The sequence below is a fragment of the Taeniopygia guttata genome, chromosome 25 (genome assembly GCF_048771995.1).
Source record: "Taeniopygia guttata chromosome 25, bTaeGut7.mat, whole genome shotgun sequence".
Taxonomy (NCBI): Eukaryota; Metazoa; Chordata; class Aves; order Passeriformes; family Estrildidae; genus Taeniopygia; species Taeniopygia guttata.
The window spans coordinates 7569212-7583609 of NC_133050.1; the positions used below are offsets into that span (position 1 = coordinate 7569212).

At 49.3% G+C, this 14398-nt stretch overlaps 2 protein-coding genes, 1 long non-coding RNA gene and 1 other non-coding gene across 4 annotated transcripts; 2 read left to right on the forward strand and 2 right to left on the reverse strand.

The window, feature by feature from the left end:
• The first annotated feature begins 659 nt into the window (after window positions 1–659).
• Window positions 660–2356, forward strand: LOC115498396 (uncharacterized). Its single transcript, XM_030291201.4, has 2 exons — window positions 660–744; window positions 1423–2356. Exon 2 carries the CDS (start codon window positions 1442–1444, stop codon window positions 2150–2152), a length of 711 nt encoding a protein of 236 aa, XP_030147061.3. The 5' UTR covers window positions 660–744; window positions 1423–1441; the 3' UTR covers window positions 2153–2356.
• A 1896-nt stretch (window positions 2357–4252) lies between these two features.
• LOC105758850 (uncharacterized) lies at window positions 4253–6363 on the reverse strand. Its single transcript, XR_012051958.1, has 2 exons — window positions 6018–6363; window positions 4253–5180 (listed from the first exon to the last, which is right to left on the reverse strand). It is a non-coding gene; the product is annotated as an uncharacterized protein (transcript).
• Window positions 6364–7221: 858 nt separating this feature from the next.
• Window positions 7222–8736, forward strand: LOC105760754 (uncharacterized). Its single transcript, XM_012577232.5, has 2 exons — window positions 7222–7336; window positions 7837–8736. The coding sequence occupies exons 1-2, from the start codon at window positions 7226–7228 to the stop codon at window positions 8416–8418; spliced, it is 693 nt and encodes a 230-aa protein (XP_012432686.5). The 5' UTR covers window positions 7222–7225; the 3' UTR covers window positions 8419–8736.
• Window positions 8737–9936: 1200 nt separating this feature from the next.
• On the reverse strand, window positions 9937–13310 carry LOC100223087 (uncharacterized). Its single transcript, XR_012051978.1, has 3 exons — window positions 13093–13310; window positions 11408–11475; window positions 9937–10208 (listed from the first exon to the last, which is right to left on the reverse strand). It is a non-coding gene; the product is annotated as an uncharacterized lncRNA (long non-coding RNA).
• Window positions 13311–14398: the final 1088 nt, after the last annotated feature.

The window sequence follows — 14398 nt, forward strand, 5'->3', positions numbered from 1 at the left end:
GTTTATTGTTGGTGCTTACATAACTCCTATCCCCACTTTTCTGGTGTTTCCAGACCCGATTGGAAAACAGAACACAAGGAGCCGATATTGGGGTTAAGATCTTGCAACAGAACCTGAACAAGCCCTGTCAGGCCCCGGTGACATCCCTGGGTTTGACAGCTCTGCCAGTCAGCAATTCCTCCTTGACTCCCCAATTAATGGGAAACTTTCTGAGTTCCTCCAGCTGGGTTTGGAAATATCGATTTACATGGAAAATCCTGGGTTCTGCTGCTGGTTCTCTCATTCTGGCAGTTCTGGGAAGTGGCAGCACTCCCATCAACTCCCCAAAATCCAGATTTTGGGTGGAAAGCAAAATATTGTGCAGGAAACAGATTTATTAATCAATAAATCCCTCAAGTGGATCAAAACTCATTCCAGCTTCAGTTCCAGCAAGGCCCAGGGACAGCACCAGCTCCGAGGTGACTTCTGGGGGTCGGAATGTGGAGCAAATGGGATCAAACCCAAGGGGTGCAGTGCTTGGAGCGTGACTTGGGATTAATAATGAATTTATCACGTCACTTAGGAGAACAATTAGGACAATTAATGAAACAATCCAGCCAGCAAAACATGGTTTGGTAACGCGTGGGAAGCTCTTGCATAAAGCGCGGCTCCCATCCCACTGGGGGTCAGGAAAAGTATAAAAGAGCCCTTGGAATTCTGCAGTGCCATCCACGGCTGCTCCTCGTCTCCACTTCTCCAGACCCGGTGAGTTGGATCGTCCTTGTCCTCTGCGTGAATAGGGGAAAATATTTTCTGTCTTCCCTCTCCTTCCCAAAAGATGTTTTCAGGAATCTTTCTAAACTCTTCCTCTCTTTTCCTGCTCATGGAAGGCACCAGAGCAGGATTTCTTTTTCCTCTGGAATTTTGGGCATTGTAGTTAGGATTTATCCCCTGCTTCAGGTTCTTCCCCATGCCAAAAGGTGTCTCCAGGACAAGGAGGCCTTGGTCTCCTGCAGAACCTGTGGTGCCCAGCAATTCCATTTGCCTTTTCCAGGCTTTAAAATCCAAAGTCCCATCCAAACCTGCATTTGTAGGCACAGGATCAATGACAGGATGGGAATTTTCCAGGCACTGGGATCAATTCAAGGTTGTTAGTGACCACCACAACTTTACCTTATTGTCCAAAAAACTCCTGGGGATGAGCTGCTCCCAAAGGCCCCTGAGTTTGGCTTTGCACTCCAGGATTCCCAGCACTGCCAGGGCAGCAGGAAACCCTTTGAGAATCATCAGAGCTCAGTGCAGAAAAACGCAGAAAAGGGACAAACCCGACTCTTCCCAAACTCTCCTTCTCCCACTTTTCCCGCTCATGGAAAGCACCAGAGCAGGATTTCTTTTTCCTCTGGAATTCTGGGCACTGTGGTTCTGATTGCTGTGCTGCCGCAGGTCGCCGTCCATCCCAAGAATGTCGTCAGGAGCGATGATGAGCAGCGGCTGCTCGTCCCCGTGCGAGGTGTCCTGTCCCCAGCCCTACGCGGACGCCTGGAGCCAGCCCTGTGTCACCTCCTGCGGGGACTCGCGGGCCGTGGTCTACCCTCCGCCCGTGGTCATCACCTTCCCAGGGCCCATCCTCAGCTCCTGCCCCCAGGAGAGCATCGTGGGCACCTCCTTCCCGTCGGGGGCCATGGGATCTTCCGGATCCGGGGGCGCCCTTGGGGGCTCCTACGGAGGGGGCAGCGGCTCCATGGGGGGAATTGGGGGATCCCTTGGAGGCGGTTCCATGGGGGGATCCTACGGAGGCGGTTCCATGGGGGGATCTTATGGAGGCAGTTCCATGGGGGGAATTGGGGGATCCTATGGGGGTAGTTCCATGGGCGGATCCTACGGAGGAGGTTCCATGGGTGGGTCCTACGGAGGTGGTTCCTTTGGTGGGTCCTGCCGAGGTGGTTCCTTTGGGGGCTCCTACGGAGGGGGCAGATCCTTTGGCTCCGGGGGCTCCTACGGAGGGGGCAGATCCTTTGGGAGCAGAAGAACCTTCGGCTCCTCGGGCGGCGGCTTCGGGGGCTCCTGCGGCGGGGGCTCCTTTGGGGGTGGCTCCTATGGAGGGGGATCCTACGGAGGGGGCAGCTCCAGCTCCGGGAGGTTTGGAGGAGGAAACTGTGGCTCCTTTTTCTGAGGCAGCCCCGGCTCCCCCGGCAGCAGCCGCGGGCTGGGCTCAGCTCCTGGGGAAGCTGCAAGCCAAGGACATCCCAGGAATTGCCTTCTCCGGCCTTTGTGGATCTGTATCGCTTCCCAAAGCCCTGGGAATCGTCCTTTGTGCACCCTGCCTGTGACTCTGCCCTGAACCCTTCCCTGACATTAAAGTTCTGTTGCATTCAAATTCCCACGTTGGTTTTTTTCCTTGTAACTCCTACTTCAAACTCATCTTTTGGTCTAAATCAGGAATTTGGGAGGGCTGGAGGCTCCAGGATGAGAACCAGAGCCAATTATCCCACTCAGCACTGGGTTTGAAGGGGGGACAACAAATATTCCACCATCAGTATTTCCCACTGAAGCTGTTTTATACCCCTATTTTTTCCTCACGTTTTCTTTTCAGCCTTTTCTTCTACGAATCCTTCAGTTGGAAACCACTTTGCCCAGAGACAGCTGAAATCCTCCTCTCTTAAATCCTGGAGTCACTTTCAGGTTACTTTAACAGGAATAGGAGCTCTGGTTTCACCCTGTGACACATTCTGGAATTTGCTGAACTGGAATTCTGTGGGATTTTTTTCCTCCTGTCTCCACTTCACCTCGATTGCAAACAAATTATCTAATTGTTTTCCAATTGAGCCCGTTCCTTCATCCCCATTAAGGTTTTACTCCGGGCTGATGAATTTATGATGTGCCATCATTAAATTAATCGCAGATTAAAATTCCTAAACCTCTTTAGGCACAGGGAATTTAAGCAACTGTAGTTGTGTGTCATCTAATTTTCTATTTACCTCCAGAGCTGTCAATTCAATTTTTTAAACCCATTTTCAGCTTAAACAGAAAGTAAAAAATTTGATTTTCCAAGCAGGAATCTCTCATATGGATAACTTATTTTTCTTGATATTTCCCACATTTATGTTCATTCTTCTTGATTTAATAAATATTAAGGATTCTATAGTGCAATAAAAAATATTAAAAACATCTTTTAAACTTTTTTTGGGGGGTTCCTGCTCTCCCTCCCATGTTTTCCAAGGAAGTAAAGCCGGGTTTTCGATCACCTTTGGCACATCTTTAGAGCTGGGGTTCACCCAGGGTTCTCCCTGTGCTCCCATGCCGACAGAAAACAACAGCACCAGGCGGGATCTGAGCTCTTGTGCCACTCCTCCCTTGGGAAATCCTCTCTTGCACAGCCCGGTGACATTTTGCTGTCACATGAAAGCAGCTCTTTGATGATGCCACAGCCGGGAGAAATTTCTCCACATCTTGAAGAGTTTGGCGTTGCCAGCTCAGAGTGATGGCTCAGAAATCACAGAGGTTCCTTGGTGGATTTCCTTTGGTTCCCATCCCCATCCTCACATTTTTATTCTTTAATACTCCTGAAGGTGTGTTCAGCTTTCCCAAACCTCAGAATTCGGCAGGGAATCATGATAATTCCTAAAAACCGGTTCTAAATATGGCAGAATGGATGAGGCTGGGCTCTGCTCCCAGGGAACAGGGCCAGGACAAGAGGGAACAGCCTCGATCTGTGCTGGGGAGGCTCAGGGTGGGAAATTTGGGAAAATTCCTTCTGGAAAGGGCAGCCAAGGAGGTTTGGAGTGGCCACCCCTGGAGGTGTCTGAGGAATGTCTGGACATGGCACTGGTCTGGTGGGAGGTGGACATCGACCAAAGACGGGACTCGATGACCTTGGAGATTTTTTCCAGCCTCAAGGACTGGATTTTATGATTCCAGGAGTGAACAGAATCCTTCAGGAGGGAGGAGCTGAGCTAAACCAGGGTGTAAAATAAAAACCTGTGGCTTTCCAGCCATCAGCTGACCACCCCTCACTTGTTCATCCTACAGCTCGAAGTTGTCACCTCCAGAGACCCCTGTGCCCCCCAGAGAACAACTGAACTCTTTTGTGCTTGAATTTCGGGTACTCATCCAACCCTCCGTTTCACAACCCCGATTAATTAAACAATTACCTCCCAATTACCATAAAACTCCGTAATTGTTGCTCACTGAACCAGCTCGAGGAAGCCTAGGGAGGTAGAGGAGAGGATGGGACCGAAACGGCCCCGCAGAGAAAGGAAATCCCAACAAAATGTGCTGATGCAGGAGGATTTTAATAGGATACACTATGAATGACACCAAACAGACACTCCTTCCTTCAGCCCACTGTCCAAGAAGGATCCACCTTCCACCCATTGTTCTTCTGCTGTCAGGGCTGCACTGACAAACTCCTGCCAGGCCTTTCAAGCTGTTCTGTTTTTCTTCTCTTGGCACAATGGAAAGAAGGAGCTGGCACTGAAGGGTGATTAACAGAGGCTGTTGTTAATTAAAGACAAAGGGGGAGTGCAGGGAAGAGGTGTGGGCCCAGTTCCCAGAAGTCCTGAGTCAGGGTGGCTCCCGTTGATGCTTTTGCCATCTCCAAAAGCCAGTCCCAGCTGCAGGTCTGGATCGTGGGGTTCTATCCCCCGGGCCTGCGGATCTTCAGCTGCCTCAGTTTCCCAGGCGGGATCCACGGCTGCTGCTGGTGTAGAACTTCCTGAGGTAGCAGCCCCCCGAGGAGGAGCCCCCACATCCAGAGGAGCCTGCCTTCCCTGACATGCTCCCACATCCATAGGAGCCCCCAGACCCATAGGAGCCCCCAGACCCATAGGATCCCCCAGATCCATAGGAGCCCCCAGACCCGTAGGAGCCCCCAGATCCATAGGAGCCCCCAGATCCATAGGAACCCCCAATTCTAGACAGGCCACCAGAGTAGCCTCCCATCCCTGAGCCGTAGGAGGAACCACCGGAGGGCTGGGGCATGGATGATGTCACGATGCTTTCCTGGGGGCAGGAGCTCAGGATGGGGCCGGGGAAGGTGATCCACACAGGTGGGGCGTAGACGAGGGCCGTGGAGTCCCCACACGAGGCCACGCAGGGGCCGAGGCCTCTGCTGTAGGCACAGGGCTCGGGACACGTCACCTCGCAGCCGGGCAGGCACCGGGAGCTGATGCAGTTCATGGTTCTCAGGGCTGGAGGAGGAGCTGGGAAAGAGAAAATGGAGTCAGGGATTGTCAGGGACAGCAGATAAGGTCCTCGTCCTTCCTGCTCATGGAACTCCAGGATCCCAGAGGTTGGAAAAGAGCTCCAAGAGCATTGAGTCCCTGCTGTGCCCAAGCCCCACCTGCTCACCCAGACCAGTGTCCAGTCCTTCCTCGGACATCTCCATGGGTGGCCACTCCAAACCTCCCTGAGCCCCTTCCAAGGCCTGGCCACCCTTTCCAGGAGGAATTTCCCCAAATTTCCCACTCTGAGCCTCCCCTGGCACAGCTCGAGGCTGTTCCCTCTTGTCCTGGCCCTGTTCCCTGAGATCAGATCCCAAATTCCCCCTGGAGGAGCCCAAAATTCCCCCTGGATCCCCCTTTTCTCGAGGTTGAGCCCTCCCAGCTCCCTCAGGATTCTCCAGACCCTTCTCCAGCTGCTCCAGCCCCTCAGTGACCTTCCTGAGTTGTGGGACCAAGAACTGGCCAGAGGATCGAGGTGTGGCTTCACCTCCTCCCTCAGATCGTCCTGTCTTGGGACACCATTTCTCCCTCCCCTGTAGAAAATGCCTTGGATTTTGTTTTTTAAGTAAACTTAAGCTTTAAATTTGCACCTCAAGCCTTGAAGAGCCACAAGAAAAATTCCAATAACTCCTAAAATTCTATCTTTAAATATAAGATGGATTTCTTCCAAGTGACTGCAGTGAGACTCCAATGAAAAGCAGAATTTCACTGCCACGTCTCCTGGCTAAAATGCCCAAAATCAAGGGCCGAGTCCTTTTTTAAAGCTGTTGCTACAGAGGATGAGAGAGACCAAAGATCAGCTTAAATCCAACTCACCTGGAGTAGCAGGAGAAGTCAGGAGAAGGTTTGAGGAGACTGCGGAGATGTTCCTGCTTTTATACCTCTTTGGAGGCAGCTCCTGGGGTAGGAAGCACCCCATAAAATCTCTCACCCTTACCAAATTCTGATTTTTTTTCCTCTCTGTGACTTCTCTAACGCCTGTAATTATTTTCATAGTTTCCAATTAGCAAATCAACCCTCGACATATACAATCTGACTCTCATATCATAAATCTGGCTTTTTCATTGTGTGGGAATTTTACAGCCCGGCTCCTGTGCAACATCCCAGGGATGACTGGATTTACAATGGAACCTGACCCCTGCCTGTTATTTTTCATTAATGATTTAAGTGAGGTCTGGTCAGATCAACGCTGCAAGTCTGCACTAAAGAACGGCTTGGGTTGATGAGGAGATAAATTTGAAGGTCAAACTCATTTGTGAAGAATTTCAGGAGGAATTTCCTCATGGAAAGGGCTTTGGAAGGGGCTGACCGGGGGGTTTGGAGTCCCCATCCCTGGAGGTGTCCGAGGAACAACTGGACATTGGTCTGGGTGACCAGGTGGTGATGGCTCAGATGTTGGACTTGATGACCTTGGAGGGCTTTTCCAACCAAGATGATCCCAAGGTTCCAAGTTTGGGATCCACCATTGGGCACAAAGGCCTGGTGATCTTGAGCTGTGCCCTTTCAGTGGCACTGGTGGCATCCTAGTGACAGTGCTGAGCTCAGCATCCCCAAAATGAGTTTTGATTAAAATTACTCAGAGGTTTCGGGGCTTAGAGGGCTTCGTGTGTTGCTTCAATGTCTTTGAAATGTGTTTTGCTGTCTCATTCCCTCAATCTGTGGATGCAGGAGGGGTTGCAAAGAGCCCTGACCCCTATCCGAGGTCAGATTATTCTGTTTGGGAGGGATTTCACCCAAATCTGAGGATTACGCCCCAATTGTGTGAGTGACATGAGGGGAGCCACCTTCCTGAGAGTCACCGAAGGAAAACAAACACAGAGATCAGCTCCTGTTGCTTTTGGAGCCTGAATGATGTTGAAAGGATCTTCCTCCATGAAGTCTGAGACAAAAGGAGAATTTTGGGTGTTGGGTTTGTGTCACTCAAAGCAGGGCTGGAAAAGATCAGTGATTACAAGCTGAAATGAAAACAATGGCGAGGCTTAAGAGGATCTGTTTCTTTGTAAGTGATAAGAATTTGGTAAATAATGGGTGACATCACATCCTTCTTATTGTCTGAAAATGGTATAAAAGGGGAGAGATCTGAGAAACCTTCCATCCTCGCAGCTCCACTGATTTCTTCCCTCCAAGACAACCAGGTAAGTCTGACTTCATTGCACTCCTCAATACTTTGAAATTTCTCTTTTTTTATCTTGCAAAATTCCAACAGTTTTAGAAAAGCTGAGGGAGAGAAGAGTGGCTTTAGAAAAATTGGGGGAAAGGGAAGAAAAGAGCAAGGAAAATTTTCCTTGGGGACTTTCCAAAGGGAAATCTTCCTGCAGATCTACTTGAAAAGGGAATTAATGGGACTATTCTGGGCAAGGAATTGTTTAAGGATCAACAGTTCAGCCCCAGAGAAAAGGGGAAGGTTTGGGGGATTTTTAAGAGAGATTCAGAAGAAAAAGAGATGTGGTGGTAGGAAAGGAAGAACTGAGAAGCCTCAAACAGGTCAGGAAGGAAGGAAACAGCAGGAAAAATGGGAATCTGTGAGGGAGGATTGAACTGGGAGCAGCTGGAGATGGACAAAGTGCAACTGGTTCATACTGGGAACCCGTGGCCTGACTGTGCTGCTTCCCTGACCTCCCCTTTCCTCTCCCAGCTTGATCCCAACTCCCAAGCAATGATGTCGAACGTCGGCTCCGAGTGCGTGCCGGGCTGCGAGGTGGCCTGTTCCCAGCCCTGTGCCTACAGCAGGAGCCTGGAGCCCTGTGTTGCCTCCTGTGGAGATTCCAGAGCCGTGGTGTTCCCTCCTCCCGTGGTCCTCACCTTCCCGGGCCCCACTCTCAGCACCTGCTCCCAGGAGAGCGTGGTGGGAGCGTCCCAACCCATGGTTTTGGGTGCTCCCATCGCAAACATCTCCGATGAGTCCTACGGAGTGGGGGGCTCCTTTGGGGCCGGAAGCACGGTGGGGGTGGGACCCACCTTTGGATCCGGGGGCTCCTTCGGCTACGAGGGCTCCTCGGGGATCAGGGGTTCCTTTGGATATGGGGGTTCCTTTGGTTACGGAATGCAGAATTCCCGCGGGTCCTGTGGCTACGGGGGTGTGCTGGGAGCAAAGGGCTCCTTTGGGTCTGGGGGTGCCTTTGGCTACGGAGGCTCCTCGGGAATGGGGAGCTCCTGTTATGGCTTGAGGTCCCGCAGCAGCCGTGGATCCTACCTGGGGAGCCGGAGTTCATCCTAAAGCCAAGCAAGCCAGAGGATGAAAACCCGGGATCCAGATCCACAGCCAAGCCTGGAATTCCGAGGCTGCTCCCTGAAAACCAGGCCCACATCTCTTCCTGCTCTGCCTCATCTCCAATCAAACACCGTGGCATGACGTCTCTCCTGGAACTCTTTAATTGATCTCATCCTGTGTCCCTTCTGGTGGGGTGGAAATGCTTCAGAATTCCATGTGGGGTTTTCTGTAAAGGTCCCAGCTGCCCTGGGACCCCCCATGAATTGCTCTGTTTTGTTCTATTTAATTTACTTCAAGCCCTAATAAAAATCTTTCCAAAATGCATTGGCAGCTTCCTGATTTTCCTTTCTGTGCAATCCCAGGATCATTTCAGCTGGAAAAGACCTCCAAGGTCATCAAGTCCAATCTTTGATCCCCACAAAATGAGGTCAACCCTAAGCATCCAAATCCCCCATTACCCTGCCTCCAAGGGTAAACTGGTTTTAACTGGGGGCTGCACCAGTCCATCGCTGGAGGTTTTTCCAAGCTATTGGAAATTTTCTGTGCTACTTATTGGATAACGTGGAATAGATCAGAAAGGGAAAATAGTTTATTGAGAAATTTCAGACTAATTATATTTGCATTAAAGCAGAATTAATTCCCCTCTGATGAGAATTAATTACTGCACAAGGATTCCCTTCTTTAGGACCAGTTTGTAACTGAAAGTGCGGCGAAATAAAAGCCAGAACCCGGGGCTGTGATGCAACAGGGCTTTAATACAAACAAAAAGTGGGATGAGGCAGTGCAGAGACAAAGAACGGAATCTCCATGTCAGCATTCCCATTTCAGCATTCCCATTTCAGCATTCCCATTTCAGCATTCCCATTTCAGCATTCCCATCCCAGCCTGGACTCCCGTCCAGCAGTCATTCCAAGACATTCTTTTTCCAGCCGGACACTTTCCCAGCCAAGTCCCATGACTGGTTTGACTCTTCGGGTTCAGGGAGTACAAAACACAACAGGAGCGAGGGACAAAGGGAGGGAACATCGGGATCCTAAGCCTTGGATAAAGCACAACGAGATCCAAACAACCCCGGCTCCGAGCGGAGACTGCTTGGAATTCCTAGCTCTCAACTACTACTCGACATCCTATTTTTCCTTTGGACATTCCCCAGCTTTAAAGGGTTAAAAAGGCCCGTAGTTCCCGTAGCGATATCTGTAGTAGCCTCGGGGGAAATAGGGATAATAATTCCTACCGTAGCCTGAGAAATAGGAGCTGCGGTAGAGGCTCCCCAGCCGTGACATCCCACCCCCGCAGGAGGAGCCCCCTCCCATTCCCCCGCAGGAGGAGCCCCCTCCCATTCCCCCGCAGGATCCCATTCCTCCCCCTCCAGAGCCCATTCCTCCCCCTCCAGAGCCCCATCCCGATCCCATCCCACCTCCTCCAGACCCCATCCCTCCACCTCCAGACCCCATCCCTCCTCCGGATCCCATCCCTCCTCCGGATCCCATCCCACCACCTCCAGACCCCATCCCACCACCTCCAGACCCCATCCCACCCCCTCCGGACCCCATTCCGCCGCCGATTTCGGGGATGGACGACCCAACGATGCTCTCGGTGGGGCAGGAGCTGATGATGGGCCCCGGGAATGTCACGACCACGGGCGGGGCGTAGACGATGGCTCGGGACTCTCCGCAGGAGGCGACGCAAGGCTCACTGCAGGCATCGACGTAGGGCTGGGAGCACGTCACCTCGCAGGGCGAAGCGCAGCGGGCGCTGAGCAGTTGGCCATAGGAGGACATCGTTCCCGATCCAACCTGGAAGGACGGGAAGGTCTCAGCCTGGTGAAGGCACAGCCTGGGAAGGATGGGGAAGAGTTCCTCCGTTCTGGAGTTATTTGTGGGTTTAATTCTTTAAGTGACGCCTTTTAGGGGTAAAAAATGTCCCCAGGTAAAAACTCTCCCCATGTCCTCAGACTTCTCCGTGAGAGAGGGAATCCGGGTGAAGAAAATGTGCTTTGTCCCTAAATTCTGAGGGATGAGGCTGAGATATCCCGTAGGAAATGGGAGGTGTAGGGGAGATTGTTCCCTTTGGAATTTGCTGGAAAGGGAGACGGAAATGGAGATTTGCTGGATGATGTTTGGATGGACAGGTGCAGATGTGTGCGATCAAACCATCTGAATAAATGAGTTTGTGGTTAAAAAAAAATAAAAATAAAAATAAATCATCATTTCTAAGGCACAATCAGCTTTTCCATAAATTGCGCCAATCAAGAGTGATGAACTGTGGGGAAATGTTTCTGATTCTGTTCCCACTCCTCTCTAGTGCTCCAGGAATGGACATTGAAGATCCAGTTCTGATCCCTGGCATGGGCAGGGACACTTTCCATAGACCCCAAACCCTGTCCAACCTGGCCTTGGACAGTTCCAGGGATGGGGCTGCCATGGCTTTTCTGGGAATTCCATTCCAGGGCCTCCGCATGCTCACAGGGAAGGATTTGTCCCTAAAATGCCAGCTAAACCTCCTGTCCATCACTGTGAACCCATTCCCCCTTCTCCTGGCACTCCATCCCTTGGAAAAAGTCTCTCCCCGTGTTCCTTTTGGCTCCTTCAGGTCCTGGAAGGCCACAATTGGATCACCCCAAAGATTTTCTGCATTTTTGTCCTGTCTCTGTGCCCAGAATGAGTTCTGGGAAGAACCTCCCTGTCCTTCTCCCACTTCATTCCCTTCCCTGTTCCTTTTGGGAATCAATCCCACCCTGATCAGGGGTTTGGAGTGACCCTTCTCCATAAATGAATGCTCAATTCCTAAAAATTCCTCCCATCAACATTGGTACAACTCCCATTCCTTTCTCTGCTTTTATCCACCTTAATCCCAAGCCCGACTTCCCACGCAAGAACGGGTTTGGAGAATAAACTCTACCCTGATTTAGGATAGGCTATAAAACCTCAGTTCAAAGCTCCCCATAAACCAAATTACCTCTAATTAGGAGCTGATTCAGTTAAATCCGACTTACCCAGTCAGCGAGGAGAACGAGTCAGAGGAGGCAGCTCCAGGGCCGCCGGTCAGGAGCACTTTTATATCCTGTCACGGAGAAGGGAAATTGGGAGCCACCTTGACGCAACCCCTTGTGAAATGGAATGTTTTCCCTGCTCCTGCCTCCCCTTGTCGCAACTGTTTTGATAACGCCTTAGGATTAGGAGATAATTCCCAATCCCACACAGGGCACTGCAGGTGCTTCACCCTTCCCAGGTCTTTGCTGGAAGTCTCTCCATCCTGGAGAATGGAGGGGAGGGTTTTCCCTAAAAACTGAGGGGATTTTCCCTAAAATATTCATTCTGTGTCTCCGTGGTCACTTTGTGTTCATGCCGTGGGTTTTTATGGAATTTCTGACTTGGGACATAAATTTCCAGGCCCACACAGGGCACTGCAGGTGCTTCACACTTCCAGGACCTTTGTTGGGAATCCCACCATCCACGGAGGGGGGTTTTCCCTAAAACACGTGGATTTTCCCTAAAATATTCCCTCTGTCTGTGCATAGTCACTCTGTGTTCACTCCATGGGTTTTTATGGAATTTCCATTCTTGGAGCTGTATTTCGAACAGAGAATTTCCTTTTCACATTCCAAGTAGGAAATTTGAGGTACCAAAGCAATTCCTGGACAAGAATTCCATCAGAAATTCAGCTAAAAAAGGGCACCTGCCCAGGATTTTATATTTTATCTGCAATTCTTCATCTCAAGGGTCATCCCTTTCAGAATAAACACCAAAAAAATTACTAAAAACCAGGAAGAAATTGAATTTTCCTTTGGGGATCTGTTTTTTTAGAGGCCAAGATGAGGAGAGAAATTCAGTTTAGGATTAGAGGACTCAGAGTAACATTACCTGAAGTCCAGGCCCACAAACTGACCTCAAAAAAATCCCCAAGGCCTAGAAAATGCTGATAATGTGATTTCCATGCTCACATTTACATTAAAAAAAAACCCTCTTCCTTCTCAGTTGTGGTGAATTATTAAAATGAAAGGAAAACGCAAAAACAAAGCTCCAAATAAATAATTTTATTTACATTTCATAGCTCTGGAATCAATCTAATGAGCAGAGGAGACACATGAGCAGCACAGGAACAGTCTGACTCACTTAATTTGTGGCAATTAAGAGCACCTATTAATTACAGTGATTGACATCTGAGGCAATTCCAGGAGTTACCAAACCCAATATTTGAAAAAAGCCCATAAGAACCTCGTCCCATTGTCTTGGAGGTTTTTCCAATTGGTTTAAAACACAAAACTGCCCAAAAAAATCCCTGGGGTTTGGTTTCTGGAATTGGGTTTTTTCCCTGGAAGCTTTAATGGGATCCTTTCCTTGGTGGAATTTCGCAGCCCTGAAATTCCACAGAGATCCTTCCAAAAAAAATCCGCTCCCAAATGCAAATCCCTGGCACAGGCCCAAAACTCCTTTCACAAGCCCTGAACCCGCCTCAGATCAAAGAGTTCTTTAAGGAGATAAACTCCCCAGCTGGAAGAGAAATCCTTCTGGAAATATGAACAAAATTTTTAAAACATCAGGAATTTTGGCTTTTTTTTTTTTTTTCTCAAAGGATTTGCAGGGGAAAAAAACAACAAAACAACTTTCTTTTTCATTAAGAAAAAAAAACCAAAAACTTTAAAGAGCAGCACTTTGTGCTGAGGAGCTCCAGACTCACCTTAAACAAACCAACTCCAGAGATTTACCTGCGAGATTCCTCATCATGTTTTTTCCTGGCACGCTGATGATGTTGTTGTTGTTGTTGTTGTTGTTGTTTTTGTCGTGGCCACTAAATTGATTTTCTGGCTTTAGGAATTCCAGGGCTCTGCTCTGATCCTTCCCGGCTGCTTTGCATACGGAGATGAAATCAGAGGAAGCTGCCGCAGCTGCTTTGCCCTTCCCTATAATTTTCCAAATTGGGCTCCGAGGCCGCTTGGCAGAGAGGAAATCATCGGTGTCATCATCCCAGATGGGGGCAGAACACCATCCTCAACCCTCATTTTCCCAGATTTTATCGGGGCAGTTCCAGGCTTGGAAGGGAACAACCAACAACACCGGGCAGGAAAATAAACAGGCTGAAATCTGGAGATTCCTGCACAAAGTTGAGGCTGGTTTGGATCCTGGAATCGCAGTTTTGGAGCAGTTTCTGAGCTCTCACCTCAAATCCAATTTCCAAATCAAGGGATGATGTTTGGGGGTGTTTTTTGATTGGATGATTGTGAGATTGAAGGGGAAATATGGGATTAAATTAAATCACCACCAACTGCTCGTTAATTATTTGTGTTTTCAGCGCTGTTTTATTGTTCAGACCAGAGCAGGATCTCAGTTCTGGTCATTTATGTTAATTTATATCCATTTTTGTTAATTTCTATTCATTTCTATCCATGACTCATGATTTATATCAATTTCTGTCAATTTATGTACACTTATGTACATTTTCGATAATTTTGTCCATTTATGTCCATTTATGTCCATTTATGTCCATTTATGTCCATTTATGTCCATTTATGTCAAATTTCTGTCCATTTCTGCCCATTTCTGATATGATTCCCCCTGATGTGATAATTCACCATATTAAAAAATCAAGTTTTTGGCAGCTTCCCATTTCCTTCTGGACATCTCTGTCTCATCCCTAAGAATTTAAGGACAAAACATATTTTTACTTGTATTTCCTCTCTCACAGAGAGGTTTGGGGACATTTTTTACCTCCAGCACCACGAAAGGCGGTGATTAAAGAATGAAACACACAAATAACTCCGGAACTGCAGAATTCTTCCCCACCGCCCAGCGAGATTTTGCTGGGAGCTCGGGGAATAATGACGGCAGCCCAATTTCCTGGGAATCTTTCATCTTGGAAACAAAACCCAGCTAATGGTCTGTAATTCCCTGCATAAAACTCCAGGGAAGGTGGAATTGCAGCCCCTGGGGGGGAAGCCTGCAGTGCCTGGGCGTGATTTGGGTCTGTCTAAAAGCTGGGCCAGGTT